Here is a 13,253-nt window from a genome sequence, read left to right as displayed (position 1 = left end):
TCCTTTGCTGAGATAATCCATCCCACCTCACAGGTGTGCCATATCAAGATGCTGATTAGACACCATGATTAGTGCACAGGTGTGCCTTAGACTGCCCACAATAAAAGGCCACTCTGAAAGGTGCAGTTTATCACACAGCACAATGCCACAGATGTCGCAAGATTTGAGGGAGCGTGCAATTGGTATGCTGACAGCAGGAATGTCAACCAGAGCTGTTGCTCGTGTATTGAATGTTTATTTCTCTACCATAAGCCATCTCCAAAGACGTTTCAGAGAATTTGGCAGTACATCCAACCAGCCTCACAACCGCAGACCACGTGTAACCACACCAGCCCAGGACCTCCACATCCAGCATGTTCACCTCCATGATCGTTTGAGACCAGCCACTCGGACAGCTGCTGAAACAATCGGTTTGCATAACCAAAGAATTTCTGCACAAACTGTCAGAAACCGTCTCAGGGAAGCTCATCTGCATGCTTGCCGTCCTCATCGGGTCTCAACCTGACTCCATTCGTCGTCGTAACCGACTTGAGTGGACAAATGCTCACATTTGCTGGCGTTTGGCACGTTGGAGAGGTGTTGTCTTCACGGATGAATCCCGGTTCACACTGTCCAGGGCAGATGGCAGACAGCGTGTGTGGCGTCGTGTGGGTGAGCGGTTTTCTGATGTCAATGTTGTCCGAGCGAGTGGCCCCATGGTGGCGGTGGGGTTATGGTATGGGCAGGCGTCTGTTATGGACGAAGAACACTAGTGCATTTTAATGATTGGCATTTTGAATGCACAGAGATACCGTGACGAGATCCTGAGGCCCATTGTTTGTGCCATACATCCAAGAACATCACCTCATGTTGCAGCAGGATAATGCACGGCCCCATGTTGCAAGGATCTGTACACAATTCTTGGAAGCTGAAAATGTCCCCAGTTCTTGCATGGCCGGCATACTCACCGGGACATGTCACCCATTGAGCATGTTTGGATGCTTTGGACCGGCGTATACGACAGCGTGTACCAGTTCCTGCCAATATCCACCAACTTCGTACAGCCATTGAAGAGGAGTGGACCAACATTCCACAGGCCACAATTGACAACCTGATCAACTCTATACGAAGGAGATGTGTTGCACTGCATGAGGCAAATGGTGGTCACACCAGATACTGACTGGTATCCCCCCCAATAAAACAAAACTGCACCTTTCAGAGTGGCCTTTTATTGTGGACAGTCTAAGGCACACCTGTGCACTAATCATGGTGTCTAATCAACATCTTGGTATGGCACACCTGTGAGGTGGGATGGATTATCTCAGCAAAGTGCTCACTATCACAGATTTAGACTGGTTTGTGAACAATATTTGAGGGAAATGGTGATATTGTGCATGTGGAAAAAGTTTTAGATCTTTGAGTTCATCTCATACAAAAACCAAAAGTGTTGCATTTATATTTTTGTTGAGTGTATGAACCAGAGCTTGGTTAAATTCAATTGCATGTACAATAAATGTCCACCGGGTGGCGATATTGCTCCATTTCAAGAGCTGTGGGATAGATGATCCTGCTGCTTATACTTGTAGCAGATGATTGTTATGTCCCAATATTATTAACTTTAACAGCCTTATAATTGCAGTATTAAATACCCTGCACACCCTAACGGGTCAAAGGTCAAAGTCAGAAAAATCTTGGAAAATTGGAACAATCCCTATCTTTAATATTGAACAAATTTTCAAAATTTAAAACGTCTGTCAAAAAAGATCAAATTTCTTACATATTTGAGAGTGTTGTGTAGGATATCCTTTATCAACTGGCAAAGTTTGAGTCGCATCTGATCCCCATTGCGGATTTAGTGGACATTTGATTTTAACATTTAAAAGCCCTTTTGATCTATATTTTGTCTCATATTTTAGTTATTGAACTCAGTCACATGGGGTGTGCAGCCAGTACATTCTGAGTGCCGGTCCCAAAGCCCGGATAAATGAGGAGGGTTGCGTCAGGAAGGGCATCCGGCGTAAAACAAGCCAACCCAACTATGCAGACTCAGAATCGAATTCCCATACCGGATCGGTTGCAGCCCGGGTTAACAACGTCCGCCACCAGTGCTATTGCCCAACAGGGTGCCGGTGGAAATTTAGCAACTGCTGGGCAAAGACGACGAAGAAGAGGAGGAAAACGTTGCCACGAACAGCGGGAGAAGAAGAAAACTAGAAGGGTGGAAATGAGAATGGGGACTTTGAATGTTGGTAGTATGACTGGTAAAGGGAGAGAGCTGGCTGATATGATGGAGAGGAGAAAGGTAGACATATTGTGTGTGCAAGAGACCACGTGGAAGGGAAGTAAGAGCAGGAGCATCAGCGTGGGTACAAGTTGTTGTACCATGGTGAGGACAGGAAGAGAAATGGTGTTGGGGTCATTTTAAAGGAAGAGTATGTTAAAAGTGTGTTGGAGGTTAAGCGAGTGTCTGACAGGGTGATGAGTGTGAAGTTGGAAATTGAAGGGGTGATGATGAATATCATCAGTGCATATGCCCCACAGGTTGGTTGTGAGATGAAGGAGAAAGAAGATTTCTGGAGTGTGTTAGATGAGGTGGTGGAGAGTGTGCCCAAGTATGAAAGAGTGGTGATAGGAGCAGACTTCAATGGGCATGTTGGTAAAGGGAACAGAGGTGATGAGGAAGTAATGGGTAGATATGGTATCAAGGATAGGAATGGGGAAGGACAGATGGTAGCTGATTTTGCAAAAAGGATGGAAATGGCTGTGGTGAATACCTACTTTAAGAAAAGGGAGGAGCACAGGGTAACATATAAGAGTGGAGGAAGGTGCACACAGGTGGACTACATTCTTTATAGGAGATACAAGCTAAAAGAAATCACAGACTGTAAGGTGGTAGCAGGAGAGAGTGTCACTAGACAACATAGGATGGTTGTTTGTAGGATGACTTTAGAGGTAAAGAAGAAGAAGAGAGTGAGAGCTCAACAAAGGATCAGATGGTGGAAGCTGAAGGAGGAAGACTGTTGTGTGAAATTTAGCGAGCAGGTGAGAGAAGCACTAGTTGGAGAGGAAGCAATTTTGGACAACTGGAAAAGTACTGCAGATGTGGTGAGGGAGACAGCTAGGGCAGTACTGGGTATGACATCTGGACAGTGGAAGGAAGACAAGGAGACTTGGTGGTGGAATGAAGAGGTCCAGGAAAGCATAAGGAGAAAGAGGTTGGCGAAAAAGTTTTGGGATAGTCGGAGAGATGAAGAAAGTAGACAGGAGTACAAGGAGATGCGGCGTAAGGCGAGAAGAGAAGTGGCAAAAGCAAAGGAAAAGGCATATTGCAAGCTGTACAAGAAGTTGAATAGTAAGGAAGGAGAAAAGGACTTGTTGGTAAAAGATGCACATGGTAATGTGCTGACAAGTGAGGAGTGTGTGCTGAGAAGGTGGAGGGAATATTTTGAAGAGTTGATGAATAAAGAAAATGAGCGAGAGAAAAGGCTGGATGATGTGAGAGTAAATCAGGAAGTAAAAGAGATTAGCAAGGAAGAAGTGAGGGTTGCTATGAAGAGGATGAAGAGTGGAAAGGCAGTTGGTCCAGATGACATTCCAATGGAGGCATGGAAATGTCTAGGAGAGATGGCAGTAGAGTTTCTAACCAGATTGTTTAATAAAATCTTGGAAAGTGAGAGGATGCCTGAGGAGTGGAGATGAAGTGTGCTGGTTCCTATTTTCAAGAACAAGGGTGATGTGCAGAGCTGCAGTAACTACAGAGGCATAAAGCTGATCAGCCACAGCATGAAGTTATGGGAAAGAGTAGTAGAAGCTAGGCTTAGAAAACAGGTGAAGATCTGTGAGCAGCATATGGTTTCATGCCAAGAAAGAGCACTACAGATGCAATGTTTGCTCTGAGAATACTGTTGGAAAAGTACAGAGAAGGACAGAAAGAGTTACATTGTGTGTTTGTGGACTTAGAAAAAGCTTATGATAGGGTGCCAAGAGAAGAGTTGTGGCATTGTATGATGAAGTCTGGATTGGCAGAGAAGTATGTTAGGGTAGTGCAGGACATGTACAAAAATAGTGTGACAGCAGTGAGATGCGCAGTCGGAATGACAGACTCATTCAAGGTGGAGGTGGGATTACACCAAGGATCAGCTCTGAGTCCTTTCTTGTTTGCAGTGGTGATGGACAGGTTGACAGATGAGATCAGACAGGAGTCCCCATGGATTATGATGTTTGCAGATGACATTGTGATCTGTAGTGAAAGTAGAGAGCAAGTTGAGTCTAGTCTGGAGAAGTGGAGATATGCTTTGGAGAGAAGGGGAATGAAAGTCAGTAGAAGCAAGACTGAGTACATGTGTGTGAATGAGAGGGAGCCCAGTGGAATAGTGCAGTTACAAGGAGTAGAAGTGGTGAATGTAGATGAGTTTAAATATTTGGGGTCAACTGTTCAAAGTAATGGAGAGTGTGGTAGAGAGGTGAAGAAGAGAGTGCAGACAGGGTGGAGTGGGGGAGAAAGGTGGCAGGAGTGATTTGTGACCGAAGAATATCAGCAAGAGTGAAGGGGAAAGTTACAAACAGTAGTGAGACCAGCTAGGTTGTATGGTTTAGAGACAGTGGCACTAACAAAAAGACAGGAGGCAGAGCTGGAGGTGGCAGAGCTGAAGATGTTGAGATTCTCTTTGGGAGTGACAAGAATGGACAAGATTAGGAATGAACATATCAGAGGGACAGCTCAGGTGGGACGGTTTGGAGACAAAGTCAGAGAGGCGAGATTGAGATGGTTTGGACATGTGCAGAGGAGGGACCCAGGGTATATAGGGAGAAGGATGCTGAGGATGGAGCCACCAGGCAGGAGGAGAAGAGGGAGACCAAAGAGGAGGTTCATGGATGTGCTGAGAGAGGACATGCAGGTGGTTGGTATGACAGAGGAAGATACAGAGGGCAGGGTGAGATGGAAACGATTGATCTGCTGTGGCGACCCCTAACGGGAACAGCCGAAAGACAAAGAAGAAGATATTTTAGTTATTGATTGTAGTTCAATAAGACAACTATGTATGCTCGGAAGAACAGTCATTAACTAATACCTAATCAGCTGGATGTTACATGGTAGTTCGCCCAAAAATATTAGGTCCTTACACTGACCCCCCACATCGTCAAATCTAGCAGCATGTGCTGGTGCTGTGTCACCACATCCACCATCCTGCAGAACCTCCCAGATACCAGACTGGCAACCACCTATAGGGCAAACCAGTATATATATTCCAAACATTGCTAAGTACTGCAGCTAGTAACAAGAAAACTGGGCCCCCGGGAGACCTCAGCCTGAGTTAGGGGTCAGTTAGCCCCGGGCCCCGTTCACACCTGGGCCTGAGTTCACATCGGACCGAGTTCTCTTGTAATCCCAGCAGCCAGGTGATCCACTTGGCCTTTTCCACTTGCTGAGCTCCTCAGAGCTGAGGCACCTGTGTGCTGGATCATACACAGGAGGTCTTAGGTAACTGGTTAGGATCCAGGTCTCACAACCAGTAAGACTGGAAGCACCAGGAGTCTGAAGACACTGAAGCCCCACATGAATATGAGAAACCAAGATCTTTGCTTTGAAAGTTCAAACTAATGAAAAACCTGCAAGCAGATTGTGTCAGCATGTTTAATAATTCTACAACAATGACTTGAAGGACAACTTGTTTGTGCTTATCTTTTGGAAATGAATGGCAAAGGAAATGTCTCCATAAGGTCTTTCTTGAAGGGCTAATGGAGTAATCAGGTTGCTGGACAGAGGTGTTTGGTGATGTCAGTACCTGTTCAGGAGGTTTAAGGTTCAAGTTTTGGTGGTCCTGGTGCTTTCTGTCTTAATGTATTGTGAGATGATACTAACCAGTGATCTAAAGACAACAACTACAAGTACATATTTTTGGTCCTATGTCTCTTTGAAGGATTCTTTGGTACCACTGGAAAGAATTGTTTTGGCCATGTGGTGCATAACTTTGGGCATGATCCAAACCATAGGTGCTTCAGTGTTGAGGCCTCCAGGGGTTGGAGAAGGCCAAAGGGATGCTAACATACATACAGACAGTTAATTTTGTGAGGTGAGGATGGTCCAGTTGGTCCAAGGTGGTACAGTAGTGTCATGAATATGGAGATGCAGGGCACCAGCGTATACTCCCAGACCTGACCTTCCTTTACCCTCATGGGCTTCTTGCTAATCCAACTGGTGATGATGAGATTCGTGGTTCTGTCTCTTACCCGCAGAGGGGGCAGACAAGGCGGCTGTCACTGTTCCGGCCTCGTAGGCAGCGAGCACAGAAGATGTGGTAGCAATCCAACAGACACGGGGACTGATACTGTTCATGGCACAGGTGACACACTAGAGGGTGGACATTCGTACAATCCACATTGCAGAGGTTATCCAAATGTGTGAAGATCCCTCCTGCCATCTGTAAGTGAAGTTAATGAATTACGACACTCTGCAACACCATCACTCAAGCGAGTTCTTAAACGTCATCGCCATATAAATATGTGCTACGGTATTTACGACTACATTTAGTGAATATGTAGCAAAATGTGGAATACCCCCATCAAATCAGCCTGAACCAAAAAAGATATTTGTATTTCTCTTACCTCGTCAATCGTGGAGTCAATGCCCGGAGCTTCAGAGACAACACACAATCCACAGATGGTAAATATAGAACACCAACGGCACTGCCAGCGCTAACATTATAGCCAGCAAAACAAACTTACTGGAAATGCAGGAGACAAGTGTTGAGAGTTACTGTCTTACCTTTCAGTGGTACTATCAGCTACCCCCAGTAGGAATGACAGCAATGCAGAAACTCTTCAATCGTAGGCCGTTGGGGTCTCAAAGCCAGCCATCTGACAGCACAGACACATACTGTACTCCAAGTACTGCCAAAGTGCTCAAAGGGATGTTTAATGTTGCTGTCCAATAGAATTTGAATACCCTCATCCTATTTCTAATATGGGCTTGACTATTGTCCCCACAGTCTGATGGAAGGCAATAATGAAAAGCTTTCTAACTCAGTGATTTTTTTTTTCTTTTCTGCAGCCCTTAAAGAGGCACTACTTCATTCTCCCCCAACACTGACATAACATTAAACTGGGTTATCAAAAGGATGGGAGCTTGACCTTTTTTCCTGTGGCTTTCAAAAGAGGTAGGGGTGGAATGATACACCACATATTGTGATAATCATATTGTTGTGCCTGCACTGAATCGTATAATTTTTTAAATTAGCATCATAATACCATAGAAAGTCAACAAGTGTGTGGAAGAAATAATGAACTCTTGCAGAAGAACCATAAATTAGTTATAAAATATGAAAATAGGAAATAGATAACATCACAGATTACAGTTTACACTTCTGAATAATTTCTTTCTTTAAAGTTAAATATTCACCACAGATTATTCAGCATTATTCTTGTGAACAGCAGTGTATGTATTTAGGTATCTACTACTATAATCAACAGGTTGTCGTGTCCCACAGCAGCCTGTACTCAAGGTTTTTGAAATGGAGGAATAGGTCATTTTATCAGTAATGCAGGTGCAACAGAATTTCAACAGAATCATGATATGTATGGAATGATGATCGGTGCATCATGAGATGTATCATATGGTTGTGTCATCAAACCACAGATCACATTTCAATCAATGAATTCAATCAATTTTATTTATATAGCGCCAAATCACAACAAACAGTTGCCCCAAGGCGCTTTATATTGTAAGGCAAGGCCATACAATAATTACGTAAAACCCCAACGGTCAAAACGACCCCCTGTGAGCAAGCACTTGGCTACAATGGGAAGGAAAAACTCCCTTTTAACAGGAAGAAACCTCCAGCAGAACCAGGGTCAGGGAGGGGCAGTCTTCTGTTGGGACTGGTTGGGGCTGAGGGAGAGAACCAGGAAAAAGACATGCTGTGGAGGGGAGCAGAGATCGATCACTAATGATTAAATGCAGAGTGGTGCATACAGAGCAAAAAGAGAAAGAAACACTCAGTGCATCATGGGAACCCCCCAGCAGTCTAAGTCTATAGCAGCATAACTAAGGGATGGTTCAGGGTCACCTGATCCAGCCCTAACTATAAGCTTTAGCAAAAAGGAAAGTTTTAAGCCTAATCTTAAAAGTAGAGAGGGTGTCTGTCTCCCTGATCCGAATTGGGAGCTGGTTCCAGAGGAGAGGAGCCTGAAAGCTGAAGGCTCTGGCTCCCATTCTACTCTTACAAACCCTAGGAACTACAAGTAAGCCTGCAGTCTGAGAGCGAAGCGCTCTATTGGGGTGATATGGTACTACGAGGTCCCTAAGATAAGATGGGACCTGATTATTCAAAACCTTATAAGTAAGAAGAAGAATATTAAATTGTATTCTAGAATTAACAGGAAGCCAATGAAGAGAGGCCAATATGGGTGAGATATGCTCTCTCCTTCTAGTCCCCGTTAGTACTCTAGCTGCAGCATTTGAATTAACTGAAGGCTTTTCAGGGAACTTTTAGGACAACCTGATAATAATGAATTACAATAGTCCAGCCTAGAGGAAATAAATGCATGAATTAGTTTTTCAGCATCACTCTGAGACAAGACCTTTCTAATTTTAGAGATATTGCGTAAATGCAAAAAAGCAGTCCTACATATTTGTTTAATATGCGCTTTGAATGACATATCCTGATCAAAAATGACTCCAAGATTTCTCACAGTATTACTAGAGGTCAGGGTAATGCCATCCAGAGTAAGGATCTGGTTAGACACCATGTTTCTAAGATTTGTGGGGCCAAGTACAATAACTTCAGTTTTATCTGAGTTTAAAAGCAGGAAATTAGAGGTCATCCATGTCTTTATGTCTGTAAGACAATCCTGCAGTTTAGCTAATTGGTGTGTGTCCTCTGGCTTCATGGATAGATAAAGCTGGGTATCATCTGCGTAACAATGAAAATTTAAGCAATACCGTCTAATAATACTGCCTAAGGGAAGCATGTATAAAGTGAATAAAATTGGTCCTAGCACAGAACCTTGTGGAACTCCATAATTAACCTTAGTCTGTGAAGAAGATTCCCCATTTACATGAACAAATTGTAATCTATTGGATAAATATGATTCAAACCACCGCAGCGCAGTGCCTTTAATACCTATGGCATGCTCTAATCTCTGTAATAAAATTTTATGGTCAACAGTTTCAAAAGCAGCACTGAGGTCTAACAGAACAAGCACAGAGATGAGTCCACTGTCTGAGGCCATAAGAAGGTCATTTGTAACCTTCACTAATGCTGTTTCTGTACTATGATGAATTCTAAAACCTGACTGAAACTCTTCAAATAGACCATTCCTCTGCAGATGATCAGTTAGCTGTTTTACAACTACCCTTTCAAGAATTTTTGAGAGAAAAGGAAGGTTGGAGATTGGCCTATAATTAGCTAAGATAGCTGGGTCAAGTGATGGCTTTTTAAGTAATGGTTTAATTACTGCCACCTTAAAAGCCTGTGGTACATAGCCAACTAACAAAGATAGATTGATCATATTTAAGATCGAAGCATTAAATAATGGTAGGGCTTCCTTGAGCAGCCTGGTAGGAATGGGGTCTAATAGACATGTTGATGGTTTGGAGGAAGTAACTAATGAAAATAACTCAGACAGAACAATCTGAGAGAAAGAGTCTAACCAAATACCGGCATCACTGAAAGCAGCCAAAGATAACGATACGTCTTTGGGATGGTTATGAGTAATTTTTTCTCTAATAGTTAAAATTTTGTTAGCAAAAAAAGTCATGAAGTCATTACTAGTTAAAGGTAATGGAATACTCAGCTCAATAGAGCTCTGACTCTTTGTCAGCCTGGCTACAGTGCTGAAAAGAAACCTGGGGTTGTTCTTATTTTCTTCAATTAGTGATGAGTAGTAAGATGTCCTAGCTTTACGGAGGGCTTTTTTTATAGAGCAACAGACTCTTTTTCCAGGCTAAATGAAGATCTTCTAAATTAGTGAGACGCCATTTCCTCTCCAACTTACGGGTTATCTGCTTTAAGCTGCGAGTTTGTGAGTTATACCACGGAGTCAGGCACTTCTGATTTAAAGCTCTCTTTTTCAGAGGAGCTACAGCATCCAAAGTTGTCTTCAATGAGGATGTAAAACTATTGACGAGATACTCTATCTCACTTACAGAGTTTAGGTAGCTACTCTGCACTGTGTTGGTATATGGCATTAGAGAACATAAAGAAGGAATCATATCCTTAAACCTAGTTACAGCGCTTTCTGAAAGACTTCTAGTGTAATGAAACTTATTCCCCACTGCTGGGTAGTCCATCAGAGTAAATGTAAATGTTATTAAGAAATGATCAGACAGAAGGGAGTTTTCAGGGAATACTGTTAAGTCTTCTATTTCCATACCATAAGTCAGAACAAGATCTAAGATATGATTAAAGTGGTGGGTGGACTCATTTACATTTTGAGCAAAGCCAATAGAGTCTAATAATAGATTAAATGCAGTGTTGAGGCTGTCATTCTCAGCATCTGTGTGGATGTTAAAATCGCCCACTATAATTATCTTATCTGAGCTAAGCACTAAGTCAGACAAAAGGTCTGAAAATTCACAGAGAAACTCACAGTAATGACCAGGTGGACGATAGATAATAACAAATAAAACTGTTTTTTGGGACTTCCAATTTGGATGGACAAGACTAAGAGTCAAGCTTTCAAATTAATTAAAGCTCTGTCTGGGTTTTTGATTAATTAATAAGCTGGAATGGAAGATTGCTGCTAATCCTCCGCCGCGGCCCGTGCTACGAGCATTCTGGCAGTTAGTGTGACTCGGGGGTGTTGACTCATTTAAACTAACATATTCATCCTGCTGTAACCAGGTTTCTGTAAGGCAGAATAAATCAATATGTTGATCAATTATTATATCATTTACCAACAGGGACTTAGAAGAGAGAGACCTAATGTTTAATAGACCACATTTAACTGTTTTAGTCTGTGGTGCAGTTGAAGGTGCTATATTATTTTTTCTTTTTGAATTTTTATGCTTAAATAGATTTTTGCTGGTTATTGGTGGTCTGGGAGCAGGCACCGTCTCTACGGGGATGGGGTAATGAGGGGATGGCAGGGGGAGAGAAGCTGCAGAGAGGTGTGTAAGACTACAACTCTGCTTCCTGGTCCCAACCCTGGATAGTCACGGTTTGGAGGATTTAAGAAAATTGGCCAGATTTCTAGAAATGAGAGCTGCTCCATCCAAAGTGGGATGGATGCCGTCTCTCCTAACGAGACCAGGTTTTCCCCAGAAGCTTTGCCAATTATCTATGAAGCCCACCTCATTTTTTGGACACCACTCAGACAGCCAGCAATTCAAGGAGAACATGCGGCTAAACATGTCACTCCCGATTGTGGGCAACTGTGTTTTATATATATATATATATATATATATATATATATATATATATATATATATAAAATGCGCGCGCACACACACACACACACACACACACACACAGAGTCCACTGGAACTGCTGTAGACTTTACCTTCCACGTCTACTCTCTTTCCTACTTCTTCCTTCTAATATCACCTGAAGCCTTTCATTATTTAAACAAAATCTGTCCTGTTATTGTACAACCCCAGTTCCAATGAAGTTGAGGCATTGTGTAAAATGTAAATAAAAACAGAATACAATGATTTGCAAATCCTCTTCAACCTATATTCAATTGAATACACCACAAAGACAAGATATTTAATGTTCAAACTGCTAAACTTTATTGTTTTTGTGCAAATATTTGCTCATTTTGAAATGGATGCCTGCAACATGTTTCAAAAAAGCTGGGACAGTGGCAACAAAAGACTGGAGAAGTTGATGAATGCTCAAAGAACACCTGTTTGGAACATTCCACAGGTGAACAGGTTAATTGGAAACAGGTGAGTGTCATGATTGGGTATAAAAGGAGCATCCTCAAAAGGCTCAGCCATTCACAAGCAAAGATGGGGTGAGGATCATCACTTTGTGAACAACTGTGTGAAACAGTAGTCCAACAGTTTAAGAACAATGTTTCTCAATGTTCAGTTGCAATGAATTTAGGCATTCCATCATCTACTGTCCATAATATAATCAGAAGATTCAGAGAATCTGGAGAACTTTCTACATGTAAAGCGGCAAGGTGGAAAACCAACATTGAATTCCCGTGACCTTCGATCCCTCAGGCGGTACTGCATTAAAACCCGACATCTATAACTGCAAGTTAAAACTCTACCATGCAAAACGAAAGCCATACATCAACAACATCCAGAAACGCCACTGCCATCTCTGGGCCTGAGCTCATTTGAAATGGACAGATGCAAAGTGGAAAAGTGTGCTGTGGTCTGATGAGTCCACATTTCAAATTGTTTTTGGAAATCATGGACATTGTGTCCTCTGGACAAAAGAGGAAAAAGACCATCCAGATTGTTACCAGCGCAAAGTTCAAAAGCCAGCATCTGTGATGGTATGGGGGTGTGTTAGTGCCCATGGCATGGGCAACTTACACATCTGTGATGGCACCATCAATGCTGAAAGATACATCCAGGTTTTGGAGCAACACATGCTGCCATCCAAGCAATGTCTTTTTCAGGGACGTCCCTGCTTATTTCAGCAAGACAATGTCAAGCCACATTCTGCACGTGTTACAACAGCGTGGCTTCGTAGTAAAAGAGTGCAGGTACTAGACTGGCCTGCCTGCAGTCCAGACCTGTCGCCCATTGAAAATGTGTGACGCATTATGAAGCGCAAAATACAGCAACGGAGACCCCGGACTGTTGAACAACGGAAGTCGTACATCAAGCAAGAATAGGAAAGAATTCCACCTACAAAGCTTCAACAATTAGTGTCCTCAGTTCCCAAACACGTATTGAGTGTTGTTAGAAGGAAAGGTGATGTAACACAGTGGTAAACATACGTACAACTGTCCAAGGTTTTTTGAAACGTGTTGCAGGCATCCATTTCAAAATGAGCAAATATTTGCACAAAAACAATAACGTTTATCAGTTTGAACAATAAATATCTTGTCTTTGTGGTGTATTCAACTGAATATAGGTTGAAGAGGATTTGAAGAGGTAGGGGTGGAATGATACACCACATATTGTGATAATCATATTGTTGTGCCTGCACTGAATCGTATAATTTTTTTTAAATTAGCATCGTAATACCATAGAAAGTCAACAAGTGTGTGGAAGAAATAATGAACTCTTGCAGAAGAACCATAAATTAGTTATAAAATATGAAAATAGGAAATAGATAACATCACAGATTACAGTTTACACTTCAGAA

At 42.5% G+C, this 13,253-nt stretch overlaps 1 protein-coding gene across 1 annotated transcript in view; it reads right to left on the bottom strand.

Annotated features, from left to right (window-relative positions):
* The window catches only part of rnf207a (ring finger protein 207a), an 88,978-nt gene extending 82,577 nt beyond the window's left edge, over nucleotides 1-6,401 (bottom strand). The window contains 1 exon segment of the mRNA XM_034165881.1: nucleotides 6,211-6,401. Coding sequence (XP_034021772.1) covers nucleotides 6,211-6,401 — 191 coding nt within the window.
* Between the last annotated feature and the right edge of the window lie 6,852 nt (nucleotides 6,402-13,253).

The sequence above is a fragment of the Thalassophryne amazonica genome, chromosome 3 (assembly GCF_902500255.1).
Source record: "Thalassophryne amazonica chromosome 3, fThaAma1.1, whole genome shotgun sequence".
NCBI classification, from domain to species: Eukaryota; Metazoa; Chordata; class Actinopteri; order Batrachoidiformes; family Batrachoididae; genus Thalassophryne; species Thalassophryne amazonica.
This window is presented reverse-complemented; position numbering and strand designations above follow the sequence as displayed.